The following is a 14,747-nucleotide window of genomic DNA, read 5'->3' as shown; positions in this document are numbered from 1 at the left end:
TTACTCCCTTCTCAGCGCCATATTGTGGGAGAGCAGATGCATAGAATAAGTCTTAATTCCGGTAACTTAGTCTAGTCCGAGTTGCTCCCCACAGAGATCCTAACATTTTTGTCAATCACACAGTAGACATTCTCCTTTTGTACTATTGCCCACTTCATAATGATCCTCCTATGTAATCATTTGACAGCACATAATGGACAACCCTGGAATATTTAGAGGAGCTATAATCAATAACTAATGAAAGCATGTCTGGAAATTTATTTTTTTAGCAGTTATACAGTTTCTCAGTTTTCTTACTTAAGTCCCCTGTAGCCTTGGGTTTCCCTGGGTGACTCTCAACCAAATGGCTGAAATGGGGAGAAGAGGAGTGAAATAATGCGTAAAGCCAACAGACAGAATTTAAAATTAGAGAGGAGTAAAAGGTCGGCCCCTTAGATGCATGGCCTGCAGTTACAGAATTAGAATATTTTTAAAAAGTTTTCCTACTAGGTGATTTGATCTCTAGCAATATCGACAATAGGCTTATTTGAGGGTGTGGGAACAAAGAATGCACTCTGATCTTGTTCAAGAACAACAAAGTAAAATCATTTCACATAGGAAAAACAAAAAGGAATAGAAATGCAATTACAGTGGTTCTGCTCGTTGGTAAGGAAGAGGTGTAAGTGGAGCCGGCGTTGTGGGGTGACAGGTAAAGCTGCTTCCTGCAAAGTTATGCCCCTCTGTTGGCACTGGTTCAAGTCCCGGCTGCTGCACTTCCAATGCAGCTCCCTGCTAATGGCCTGGAAAAGCAGTAGAAGCTGACACAAATGCTTGGACCCCTGCCACCCACGTGGGAGACTTGGAAGAACCTCCCAAATCCAGGCTTCAACCCATCCCTGTATGTTGCAGCCATCTGAGAAGTGGACCAGGAGATGGAAGATCTTGTATGTGTGTGCGTATATGTGCATATGTGTGTGTGTGTAACTCTGCCTTTCAAATAATTAAATATTTTTTAAAGTATAAATACCTTACAGGCATGCTCATAAATAAAATGATTTAATCAATAGTTCTGTGTTATAATAGAGGAACAATTTTTTCCTTCTGTGTTTGAACTTGAGTTGTCAGGTGTTGCGTGTTTTTCTTCACTTTGACTTTATTTCTGTACTCTGTGTCTCAGGTGGTGTTCCTTCTTGCTGGGCTGGATTTATTGATCAGTGATTACCACTTTCTGGACACAATGTTCATCTTTATGATGTTCGCCTGGTCTGTTATTCCCTTCATATACCTGACATGCTTCCTGTTTAGCAGTGGCACCAGTGCCTACATCAAGCTCTTCATGTTCAACCAATGCATGGGATTTTTGGGTGTACTTGTGGATCTCCTACTAAACACCCTTCAAGGTAAGAGCTTCATACAGTTTCTGTTTCCCAGAGACCTCCTATGAAGAAACATAAAAAACTGGGTTTGAAGATAAGAATATTATAATTTTTATTTATTTCTGTGGAAAAAGTTATGCTAATTTTAAGTTAACAGCCTTTTATCAGTGCCATTTATATTTTGGCATTATGTTGAGTGCAAAGCAAAACAAATTATGCCACTAACATTATCACAGTCCCCTTTCTCCCAAGCCTTGCTTGCCTGGGTTTGTACAATATTTATCTTTAAATTTTTCCCCCTTGATCGTGATACTCAAGGAGAGAGTGACTGGACTGGCAACAGTCACAAATAAAAATATTTTAGAGCACAGACTGCTGCCATTCCTCTGTCAAATCACACTCTAAATCTTAGCTTCATCTGTGTTAATTCAGCTGATGTTAGGTCTTACCTTCCTACTGAAGAATTCCCTGAATTAGATGAAGGTCTTAATATTCCTTGCATACCTTTTCAAGAGGAAATATTAAGCTATATGAACAAAAATTGATCTCCGAATAGTAAACTAAAAATAGGAGGAATTGTGCTGTTTTGTTATTTCCCTGAATTAACCACATTGCTGCCACTTTGTCTCTGTTTTAATTTCTATTGCTACTGTAACAAATTAGCACAAATTTAGTAGCTTAAACTATAAAGTGTATTACTTGACAGTGCTCTAGGTCAGAAGTCTGACATAGGTCTCACTGGACTAAAATCAAGATGTTTGCAGGCTGCATCCCTTTAGTTTCATGGTTTATTTGGGTTGCTGGCAGAACTTCAGTTTTAAGATATCAGAGGTAGTATATTTAGCGGTAAGAGATTAGAATTTTATGAGGATGGTGTAATGACTTTGTAATTTTCTCAGTTTAATATGATCAACTTTGGGAGATTTTGTTTTCTGGAGGCAGTTCACTTTAGGTAAAGCACGTTAATGTTATCTTTTTAATCGCAGGCGTAAACACTACTGTAAAAAACCTCATACTTAATATACTCCTGCTGTTACCAATTTATAACCTTGGGATGAGCATCACCAAATATTATGATTTCCAAGAAAACACTCACTTATGTTCTTCCTCGAACAACATTCCTAAAATCATAAACTGTGATGAATGTGAGTATCCTGGGCTCTCCAAGGCTTATCAGAGATATTAATGATCAGTTACTAAGCACAGGCAAACAGCTCTGTCTACACTATTGTGAATCTTTGCAGTAATACATAGACTTATGTGTTGATATCTTTATTTTGAGGGAAACAAATCTTACACAAATGTAAGTAACTTGGTCTATGTCACACAACTTGTACAAGATACGGCTAAAATTCATAGTTTATATATACATAATACATTATCTCCATGGGAAAGAATCTCCATGGTAATGTTATAATTGTAGTCTGGATTTCATTTACATTTCTGTCATCCCTCTCCCCCAGTACACTAGTTTTTGAGTGGAAGATGCCAATTTAATGTTAAATTCCTCATTGTCTTATATGGGATCAGTAATATAATAGACATACAAATGTTTGTTAGGTGAGTATTTAAAAGTTGGAAGTCACTCTCTTGGTGGTGGGAGCATTTTTTAAAAATTTTTTATTTTTGACAGGCAGAGTGGACAGTGAGAGAGACAGACAAAAACGTCTTCCTTTGCCGTTGGTTCACCCTCCAATGGCCGCTGCAGCCGGCACACTGCGGCTGGCGCATCCTGAAGCCAGGAGCCAGGTGCTTCTCCTGGTCTCCCATGCGGGTGCAGGGCCCAAGAACTTGGGCCATCCTCCACTGCACTCCCGGGCCATAGCAGAGAGCTGGCCTGGAAGAGGGGCAACTGGGACAGAATCCGGCGCCCTGACGGGACTAGAACCCAGTGTGCCGGCGCCACAAGGTGGAGGATTAGCCTATTGAGCCGTGGCACCGGCCGATGGGAGCATTTAAACAAGAAAAAAAAAAAAAAAAAAAGCAGAAAGGAAGGCAGGATATAGAATAATAACTTAATTTCATTTCAAAAATCTCTAATGTTGGTCCTATATCAGTTATTACATATGCCTGCAGTGTCATTGGGGATAAGAGAATGTGGCAAGTGGCAGGGCACATGTCGCAAATATGAGCCAGGTCATCTATACTATAGTAGCTGACAAGTTCATGGGGAACTGAACCCAAAATGTAGTTATAATAATAAACTTAAATGGGTGTGTTCAGGGGGAAAGATTGAGAAAAGAGAGATTCATTGTAAAAATTTAGTAAAATGCAAAGAAACAACCAAGTTTGTAGTTTCATACTCCGTACACAAAGTATAGCCTAAACGATCTGCAGAATAAATAAGACTATAAACCACACAGGGATACTCAGCAGAAGCCACAGGTTCAGAAACTTATAAAATAGAGTTGGGAGATTCAAAGCCAAAGCTGAAAGTAATGAAAAGAAAAATAAAAGACAAATCCACAGTTATAATTGGAGATTTTAACTTTCTCAAAAGAATTGAAACAATAAGAGTCATAAAATCAGAAGAAATATAGAAGATGTGATTCGTTCTAACAGCCAACTGGATCAAATTGACATTCTCAGCAACAGGATTCAGCAGTAGAACTTTTTTTATACGTGTATGTAGACTATTTCACTAGTAGAGATCACAAAACAGGCCTCCTCAATGAATTCTAAATGTCTGAAATGACTATTTATGTAAATGTGTGCATATATATTTATAATTATATATAACATATAGCAAATTATGGTATCTGTTGTTAAATTTAGTAAGGTGAAAACTATACAACAAAGCTTTTAATCATAAACAATGTGTTAGAGGAGAAATGTTGATTTTTCTGATTTGAGCAGTATACATTTTATACATGTATTGAAATATGTATAATTATTGTTAATAAATATTCTCAAAAATTTTAAGAATAACACAAAGGAGCACATTGGTAAAGAATGAAGTTGGGGATACAGTAGATTAAAAGTGTGGCCTGTAGCACCAGTATCCCATATAGGCACTGGTTTTAGTCCTGGTTGTTAGCTTTCTTCTAATGTGCCTGGGAAAGCAGCAGAGGATGGCCCAAGTGCTTGGGCCCCTGAGCCACTTGGGAGATCTGGAGGAAGCTCCTGGATTCTGGCTTTGGCTTGGCCCAGCCCTGGCCATTGTGGCCATTTGGAAATTAGAAAATAAGAAATGAAAATATAAATTTCAAAATTCACACACACACACACACACTTGCGTATGTGTGTGTGTACTTGAAGATACTTTTAAAAGTTTGTGGAAAATGGAATTAAAAGATAAATTAATTTTGCTTCAGAAATTCTTCGAAATCCGTGCATATCAGAGGTCTTCAGAAAGTTAAGATAAAATGCATATTATGAGAAAACAATGCATGGATCTCAATTTTTTTTGTATAAAGTTTATTTTAGTTGCATTTTTCCACAAACTTTTAAGTATTCCCATACAGTCACTGAACAAATATACATTCTATAAACTAATTTTTCTACCCTAAAAAATTAGAAAAAAATATTAAAGTCAAAATAAGCAGAAAGGATGAATCAAAGAAGTAGAAAAAAAGAAAACAATAGAGAAAAATTAGTGAAACAAATGCTATCTTTTTGGTGCTGGCATTGTGGTGCAACTGATTAAGCCACCATGTGCAACATTGGCATCCCATATGAACTCTGGTTTGACTCATGAGTCCCAGTTGCTTGATTCCAATCCAGCTGTCTGCTGAAAACAGCAGAAGATGGCCCAAAGGCTTGGGCCCCTGCCCACCCACATGGAAGATCTAGATGGAGTTCCAGCTCCTGACTTTGGCCTGGCCCAGATCCAGCCATTGCAGGCATTTGGGGAGTGAACCATTGGATGGAAGCACGCGCGCTCTCTCTCTCTCTCTCTCATTTTGTAACTCTGCCTTTTAAACAAATCTTGTAAAAGCCAGCTTTTTGGAAAAACAAAAAAAATTTGATAAAATTATGGATAAACTGTGTAAGTAAAATGAGAGAGGAAGGGAAAAAGGGATGGAGGGAGAGGTAGAGAGAACAAATTACCACTATGTGGATGAGAGAATATTGTGAAAAACTTACACCAATAAATTTGACCACCAGGACTGAATGTTTTTATTTATTTGAAAGAGTTACACAGCAGGGGCGAGGGAGGGAGGGAGAGAGAGAGAGAGAGATCTTTCATCCACTAGTTCACTCCCCAGATGGTCATGACAGCTGGGGCTGGGCCTGGCTGGAGCCAGGAGCCAGAAGCTTTTTCCAGGTCTCCCACGTGGGTGCAGGGGCCCGAGCACTTGGGCTATCCTCTGCTGCTTTCCCAGGCACTTGAGCAGGGAGCTGGACTGGAAGTGGAGCAGCTGAGACTCAAAGCAGCACCCATATGGGATGCCAGCATTGCAGACGGTGGCTTTACCCACTATGCCACAATGCTGGCCTCCTTCATTGAAAGACAAAAAATAACAACTTCTCTACTCACAGCTTCTATAAAATCATCTTTTTAAAAATCACACTTTTTAAATTTTCTTGCATATAAAAATGTTATTTTTGACACATTAAAATTGTGCATATTTATGGGGTAATGTGATGTTTTTATATGTGAATACACCACATAATTTCCAATCAGAGTGAAGCTGTCTTTTCAAACATTTAACATGTCTTTATGAATACATGAATACATCCAAATACATGAATACATGAATACATCCAAATCCCTGTCATCTAGGTTTTTTAACCTAGTATATTATATGGTATATTACATGTAATATGCAGTACATTTTATTATTATCTCTAGTCTCCCTGTTTTGCAAAAGCACTCCAGAACTTCTTACTCCTATCTAATTGTAACTTATTACCCATTGGTCAATATTTTCCCCATCTTCCCTGCCACTCTCCCAGCCTCTAGTAACCACTATTATACTTTTAACTTTTGTTAAGATTATTTTTTAATATGTTCCACTAATGAGCGAGATCATGTGGTACTTACCTTCCTGTACCTGGCTTATTTACCTTAACAAATGACCTATTTCACTTAAAATAATGACTTCCTTTTTGATCTGTGTAATTGAAAATGACATTTCATTCTTCTTTTAATTCACTACATAATTTCCCATTGCATGTACGTACCATGTTTTCTTTATTCATCAGTTGATGGAAACTTAGGTTGTATCCCTTTCTTGTCTGTTGTGAATAGTGCTGCACTATGCACGGGTGTGCAGACTTCTCTTTGACTCACTGATTTCATTACACTTGGTTATATAGCCAGTAGTGTGATTGCTAGATTCACGTGGTGTTATATTTTTAATTTTTGGAAAACCTTTATGCTACTTTTCACAATAGCTATATTTTCATTCCCACCAACAGTGTACAAAATTTCCCTACACATCTTCACCAATGCTGGTTACTATTTGTCTTTTTGATAACAGCCAATACTGAAGTGAGAAGATGATCTCATTGTGATTTTGATTTGTAATTCCCTGATGATTAATGACATTAAGCATTTTTTCATGTACTGGTTGGCCATTGAATGTCTTCCTATGAGACATGCCTATTTTTTTGTAACTAAGTTGAGTTCCTTACATATTCTGATTATTAAGCCCTCATTAGAGTACAGCAAGAAAAATTTTCTCCCATTATATAGGTTGTCTGTTCACTCTAGATTGCTGTGCAGAAGCTCTTTAGTTTAATTAAATTCTATTTGTCTATTTTTTTATTTTGTTTCCTGTTTTATGGGGTCTGATCCAAAAAAATCCTTGCCTATTTCAATTTCCTGAAGAAATTCTCCCTGTTTTGTTTTAGCAAATTTCATAGCCTTTATTAATTTTGAGTTGGTTTTTGTGTATGGTGAGAGTCAGGGGCCTAGTTTCATTCCTCTACAGGTACATATTCAGTTTTCCAAGCACCATTTATTAAAGATACTATCCTTTTTTCCAGTGTGTGTTCCTCAAATATTTATTAACAATATAGATTTGTGGGTGTACTTCTAGGGCTTCTGTTTCATTGATCTGTTTGATTTTGTGCCAATACCATGCTGGTTAATTACTATAGCTTTTAAATATATTTAAACTCAGATAGTATAATGCCCCCTGTTTTGTTCTTTTTGCTCAGGATTACTTTGGCTGTTTGGGGTCTTTTGTTGTTCCACAAAAATTTTAGTAGTGTTCTTTTCTATTTCTGTGGAAATATCATTGGTATTTTGATAGGGAATGACTTGGGTAGTATGGACATTTTAACAATACTGATTATTCTAATCCATTCAAGCAGGATAGCTTTCCATTTATTTGTGTCCTCCTCAATATCTTTCATTGTGTTTAATAGTTTTGATTGTAGAGATATTTCACCACTTTGGTTAATTTTATTCCTAGGTATGTCTTTCTTTTTTGGTAGCAATTGGAAATGGATTGTTTTCTTGATTTAGTTTTCAGATAATTTTGCACCGGTGTATAACAATGCTACTGATTTTTGCATGTTGACTTTGAACCTACAACTTTGTTGAATGTGTTAGTTCTTTTTTTTTAATTTAGGAATTTTATTTTATTTTTGTGTGTGTGTGTGTTTTTTTTTTATTTAGTAAATATAAATTTCCAAAGTAAGTTTTAGTTCTAACAAATTTTTGGTGGAGTTTTTTTGGTGTTTTCTGTATTTGAATGCCATTTTTTTTCTTTCTGTTTCCTAGAAATAACGTTAGCACTGGAATTTCCAGTACTATTTGAATAAATGTGAAAGTTGGTATACTTGTCTTGTTTCTGAAGTTACAGAGAAAGCCTTCAGCTTTTCCCTATTCAGTGTGCTGTTAGCTCTTGATCTTTATTATGTTGATGCACATTCCTTCTATACCTAATTTGTTCATAGGTGTTTTCCTAAATCATGAAAGTAGGCTGAATTTTATCAAGTACATTTTCTGCACCTTCTGAAACATATAATCTTTATCGTTCATTCTGTTAATGTAGCATATGTATCACATTATTAATTTGCATATGTTGAACCATCCTTGCTTGACTAGGATGAATCCCACTTGCTCATGATGAATAAGCATTTCACTATGACATTGGATTCAATTTGATAGTATTTTGTTAAGGACTTTAGCCATCTGTCTTCATCAAGGATATTGGCCAAAGCTTCTTTGTCGTTGTTGTTGTGTCCTTATTTGGTTTTGATATCAAGGTAATGCTGGACTCATAAAAAATAGTTTGAAGGAATTCCTTCCTCTTCTATTTTTTTAAGTCCCCTATTATTATTGTATTAAAGGCCATCCCTCCATTTAAGTCTATCAATATTTGCTTTATTTGGTTAGGTGCTCTAATATTGTCTGCATATGTATTTGCATTAGTGGTTCTTCCTGTATTGAACTCTTTATCATAATATAATGACCGTTCTTGTATCTTTTTATTACTTTTGATTTAAAATCTAGAAGTATGGCTACCTGCATTCTTTTGGGTTCCTTTTGCATGGAGTGTATTATCCCATGCTTTCCCTTTCAGTTAATGCATATCATGGAAGTAAAGTGAGTTTCTTTGTTAGCAGTATATAGGTGAGTCTTTCTTTTTTCTTTAATCCATTTGGTCATCTATATATTTAACTGGAGAATTTAATTTACCCACATTTAAGTTGATTATTAATAAATAATATCTTAATATTAACATTTTTTCATGGCTGAAACATTTTATTTTTGTAAACTTTACTAAATACATGACCTTCTACGATCCGTCTTCCAGGGCCCTATCCTGGAGATAGCTGATCCCCATGAATTCACAGTGAATTAGACCTTGGAGCCCAACTCCCTGGCCCAGATGTTTCATAGTAGATAGTGTCCCACTCGGAAAAGTGCTAACACCCACTGAGAGTATAGCAAGGCCCTTAAGAAACTATGTCACCATCCAATTAGGCAGGCAGTCATTTGGAAACACCAGAATCCCCAGGTCCTGAGCTCAGTGCCATGGTCCAAGGGCTCTCACATGGGTTGGAGCACTGTGCCATTTTGACACTTGTTTTCTACTTTAATCATTGTTTCTTTCTGTCTTTCTCTCTTACGATCATCCTTTGTGGCAAGTTATTTTCTCTAGAGTATATTTAGATTACTGGTTTATTACTTTTGGTGTCTATTACAGATTTCTACTTTCTGGATACCATGAGGCTTACAAAAATGATTTGGTTTAAACAAGCTATGTTGAAATGGTAACAACTGGACATTAATTATAGAGATGGGAAGAAACTGAAAGGGAAACTATTGCTGTGGATTCGTTCTGAGAAGAGGAGCATGGTGGGGGCAAGAGGCGTGGAGTCACCACACAGACACTGGGAGTCGGGTGAAAGCAGGCCAGAGGCAAGCAGTCCACAGACTCATTTATTTCAGTTGGTACACCAGCTTATATAGCTGAGGCAGCCAATCTGGTCAAGGGGCAGTTTACTCCCTAACCAATCACAGCCTGTTGCCAGGCATGCTCTGTTGCCAGGTGGGTTCCGAAGCCATTCCTGAGTAACTGACTCTTGCTTGCCAGCAGCCATCTTGGCATGGCCTTCTCATTCCACCACAGGAAATAAGAATTATGAATAATGAACTCTACACTGGCACTCCATTCCTCCCAAAATTTTGAAGTTTTGATATCTGAGAACCTTCTATCTTTAACCTTGAAGAGCTTGATCATAATAGATCTTGGGGTTGACTTCGTTGGATTGAATTTCACTGATGAACTTTGACTTTCCTATATCTGACAGTTGTATCTTTCTCTATGTTTGGACAGTTTTTTAATTATAAATACTTTGTTATTTATTATATTTTATTTTAAAAGCAGGGAGACAGGCAGACAGAGATTTTCTATGTGCTATCTCACTCTCCGAATGCTCACAATATCTGGGGCTGAGCCAGGGCACAACAGAATTAATAAATTAGTCTGGATCTCTTAAGTGAGGAGCAAGGACCCAAGTATTTGAGCCATCCCCTGCTACCTCTGAGAATACATTAGCAGGAAGCTAGAATCAGAAGTGAAGCCTGGACAGAAACACAAACACTCCACTATGGGAGGTAGGCATCCCAAGCAATATCCTAACCACTGCACTGAACACCCACCCCATTATCACTTTGCCTATTCTTCCTCTACCTCTTTAGCATTCTTAAAGATCTCTTGAATCCCAATTACTTGGATGTTTGCTCCTTTCATGCTGTTCAAAATTTCTCATTTCTTCATTCCTTTTGATTTTTCCCCCTCCTTTGTGTATTTTCAAATAGCTTGTCTCCATGCTCACTGAAACTTTCTTCTGTTTTTATCTACTTTTCTATTGATAACTTCTATTTTGCTTTTTATTTCATCTAGTGTAATTTTCAATTGAAGAATTTGTTTGATTTTTTAATATTACCTCCCTCTCTGTCAATTCACTATTGGATTATTAAGTGGTTTCCCTATGTTTTCTTAAAGTTCTTTGAGTTTCCTTAGAACAAATATTTTAAATTGTTTCTCCAAATGGTTTCTGGCTCTTTATTTCATTTATTGAGTGAAATAATAGTTCTCTGAGAGTTCTTGAAATCATCAGTGCATTGAAGGATTGGTTATTCTTTTAAGTATTTGTAATCTGGCTTCTTTTGAGGCAGACGTTCAAGAAATTTTAAGCAATCCACTGATTTTCTCTGAGCCTATGGGCATCTCCCCTACTTCAGCAGTAGGTGACACCCAAGTTGAGGTTTGGCACAAGTCTCTTGTCAGTGTGCCATCACTATCTCAGTGACACCCTGTGCTCAGATTTATCTCAAATCTTTAGTCAATGTCCTGCTCAGAATGAACTAGGAAGGTGTCCAAAAATGTGCAGTCAATCCTTACAAGCCTCTCCCTGGCACTGGGGCAGGCCCAGATGCCAAGTCCTGTGACCACAATGCCACAATCCTAGATTGCACCTGGAGCCCATATCCTATCCAGATAAGTGCAAGGAGATTGTAGGGCCATCATTGACACTGCTATGGTCTGTCTGCTGCTGCAATGGATCCATAACCTGAGGCCACTGCAGCTAACCACAAATGATACTAACTGGCATGTCTGTTCAACTGTCTATGCACTTGGCAGTGGGCAGGTCCAGAAGCTCTGTCCATTAGCACTAACCTGTGGATGAGGACAATAGTTATCTGCCTAATTTTGGATTTTACCATCCCTGCCAATCCTGAGTCCCAGTATAGAGTCCCATGGTTCTTTGCTATCTGCTGAAGGTTTGAGAAGGGGCAGTAAGATCAACTGCCCCTTGCTGTCAAGGCAGGCACTAAGCTGAATCAAATATATATCTCACAATCAACAGGTCCTACACTATCTCAGGAGGTCATGCCAAGCCCATGGCGGAGGGTGGTGATGTATGCCAATACAAGTCTGTCCCACTGGGCAGTGCTAGGGCAACTCTAGAAGCTCTATTTAAAAAACTAGCCAGGTATAGGGAACTCTGACCTTTATCAGCCACTGGATATTGTTGTTATGGCTTAGCTTTGCACTTGAAGCCAAAGTCCTAAATTCCCTTTCCAACCATACTCTCAGTGATTGGTGTCTTTTCTCTGTGCCAGAGTTTGGGGAAGGAATGATGAAGGCAGTCCCTTAGCCACACATCTCAGTCTACGGGTATGAGCCTGGGGTCAGGGGACCTGTGGCCCTGTTGGGCACTGATTTTTATCATGTGGGGCCTGGTATTGGATTTCAAGTCTAAAATTTGGAGTTAATTAATTTGGAGTTAATTAACTCCATCTCTGCACTACTTGATGCTGGGGGATAGGTGACCCAAGAAAACTTTCCTTTATGCTATCTTCAATGTATCTTTTTCTTAAAAAAATAGTTATTGATTTGAAAGGCAGAGTGACAGAGAGAAAGAGAGAAATAGATCTTCCATCCATTGGTTCACTTCCCATGTGATTGCAACATCTGAGGCTATCCAAAGCCAGGAGCCATCCAAGCCTCCAACATGAGTGGCAGGAACCCAAAGACTAGGCCAAATTCTGCTGTTTACCCAGGCACATTAGCAGGGAAGTGGATTGGAGGCACAGTAGCCAGGACTTGTAGCATCCCTTCCATATGGAATGCTGATTTCATAAGCAATAGCTCAACCTGATGCACACTAATGCAGACTCCTCAATGCAACTTTTCTTATTATTTTACTAAAATCTGATACTGTGGTCTCAACTAGCTAGAGAAGCCCATGTGAAAACGACTAGGTGATGGAGCTGGCACTGTGGGGTGGCAGGTTAATGCCCTGGCCTGAAGTGCCAGCATCCCATAAGGGTGCTGGGTTCGAGACCCAGCTGCTCAACTTCTGATACAGCTTTCTGCTATGGCCTGGGAAAGCAGTAGAACATGGCCCAAGTCCTTGGGCCCCTGCAACCACAAAGGTGACCTGGAAGGAGCTCCTGTCTCCTGGGTTCAGATCGGCGCAGCTCCGGCCCTTGCAGCCAATTGGGGAGTGAACTGCCGGATGGAAGACTTCTCTCTTTCTCTCTTTCTGCCTCTCCTCTCTCTGTGTAACTCTTACTTTCAAATAAACAAATAAATTTAAAAAGAAAAGAAAATGACTTGGGGAGTAAAATTGGTATTTCTGTGGAAAGATGATTACCCAAGTGTCTTATTCATATGCCATCTTGTTCTGCCATCAGGACAGTATTCCCACATTTTATTTATCCATTCATCAGTTGAAAGACTCTTAGGTTTCCGTTTCTTGGCTGTTGTAAATGGTGCTACAATAAACCTAGGAGTGCAGATGACTGTTTGGCATACTGATTTCATTTTTTCAATAGTATGGATTAGCTGATCACTTATTTATTCATTTGAAAGTCAGAGTTACACACAGAGAGAAGGAGAGGCAGAGGAGGGGGGTCTTCTATCCACTGGTTCACTCCCCAGTAGGCCACAACAGCCAGAGCTGCACCAAACTGAAGTCAGGAGCCAGGAGCTTCTTCCAGGTCTCCCATGTGGGTGCAGGGGCCCAAGGACTTGAGCCATTTTCTACTGCTTTTCCAGGCCACAGCAGAGAGGTGGATCAGAAGTGGAGCAGCCGGGACATGAACCAGTGCCCATGTGGGATGCCAGCACTGCAGGAAGTAGCTTTACCACATCACAGTGCCAGCCCCATGATTTCATTTTTTAAAATGTATGCCCAGAAATGGGATTGCTGGATAATAAGATAGTTCTGTTTTTTAATCTATTGAGACACTTCCATACTGTTTTACATAATGGCTATACTAATTTACATCCCCACCAAAAGTACAAGAGTTCCCTTTTTTCCACATATGCACCAGCACTTGTTATCTTTTGTCTTTTTGAAAATAGCCATTCTAATCACAGTGAGGTAATATTTCATCATGCTTCTGTTTGTATTTACCAAATGATCAGTGGTGTTGAATGTCTATCCAAATATCTGTTGGCCATTTGCATGTTTTCTTTTGAGAAATGTCTGTTTTAAAATTGGATTATTTGGTTTTTGTGGGGCTTTTTTGTTTGTTTATTGCTATTGATTTGTTTGCATTCCTTATATATTCTGGATATTAAACCTCCCCCTTTTATCAGGTTTGTAGTTTTCAAATATTTTCTCTCATTCTTTAGGTTATCTGTTTACTCAGTTGTTTCCTTTCCTATGCAAACTCTTTGTTTTGATGTAATCTCATTTGTCTCTTTTTTGTTTTTATTTCTTCTACTTTGAGAGTCTTATCCAATGAATCCTTTCCCACGCCAATGTTCTAAAGTACATCTACTATAATATTTCTTCTAGTAGTTTTTTGGTGTTTTTTTTTTTTGTTTTTTTTTTTTTTTTTTTTTTTTTACAGGCAGAGTGGACAGTGAGAGAGAGAGAGAGAGAGAGAGAGAGAGAAAGGTCTTCCTTTGCCGTTGGTTCACCCTGCAATGGCCGCTGCGGCCAGCGCACTGTAGCTGGTGCACCACACTGATCCGAAGGCAGGAGCCAGGTGCTTCTCCTGGTCTCCCATGCAGGTGCAGGGCCCAAGCACTTGGGCCATCCTCCACTGCACTCCTGGGCCATAGCAGAGAGCTGGCCTGGAAGAGGGGCAACCGGGACAGAATCCGGCGCCCTGACCAGGACTAGAACCTGGTGTGCCGGCGCCCCAAGGTGGAGGATTAGCCTAGTGAGCCGCGGCGATGGCCTCTTCTAGTAGTTTTATACATTCAGGTCTTATCTTTAATCTATTTTGAACTGTTTCTTGAACTTGGTGAGAGATAGGGTGGGGGGTGCTAATTTCATTCTTCTTCATGTGGATATCCATTTTTTTACCAGCATTATTTATTAGAGTGTGTTCTTGGGTCAGTGGGTGCTGAGTAACAGAAAGGAGAAATCTGGTGTTCTTTTCCACAGTAGGGTGACTATAGATAATGATAGTGCGTTATATGCTAAATAAGGGAGATCGAAGGTTTTTACCAGAAAGAC

At 38.8% G+C, this 14,747-nt stretch overlaps 1 protein-coding gene across 10 annotated transcripts in view; it reads left to right on the top strand.

Annotated features, from left to right (window-relative positions):
• Nucleotides 1–14,747, top strand: part of LOC100352755 (phospholipid-transporting ATPase ABCA3) — a 183,092-nt gene that overhangs the window by 135,881 nt on the left and 32,464 nt on the right. For all 10 annotated transcript variants that reach the window (XM_070064644.1, XM_070064647.1, XM_070064645.1 and 7 more), the window contains 2 exons: nt 1,157–1,379; nt 2,342–2,500. In XM_070064644.1, the coding sequence (XP_069920745.1) occupies nt 1,157–1,379; nt 2,342–2,500 (382 nt within the window). The remainder of the gene's footprint in view (nt 1–1,156; nt 1,380–2,341; nt 2,501–14,747) is intronic.

This window comes from Oryctolagus cuniculus, chromosome 19 (assembly GCF_964237555.1).
Source record: "Oryctolagus cuniculus chromosome 19, mOryCun1.1, whole genome shotgun sequence".
In the NCBI taxonomy this organism is placed as follows: Eukaryota; Metazoa; Chordata; class Mammalia; order Lagomorpha; family Leporidae; genus Oryctolagus; species Oryctolagus cuniculus.
Note: the sequence above shows the minus strand (reverse complement) of the source record. Positions and strands in the feature narration are given on the sequence as shown.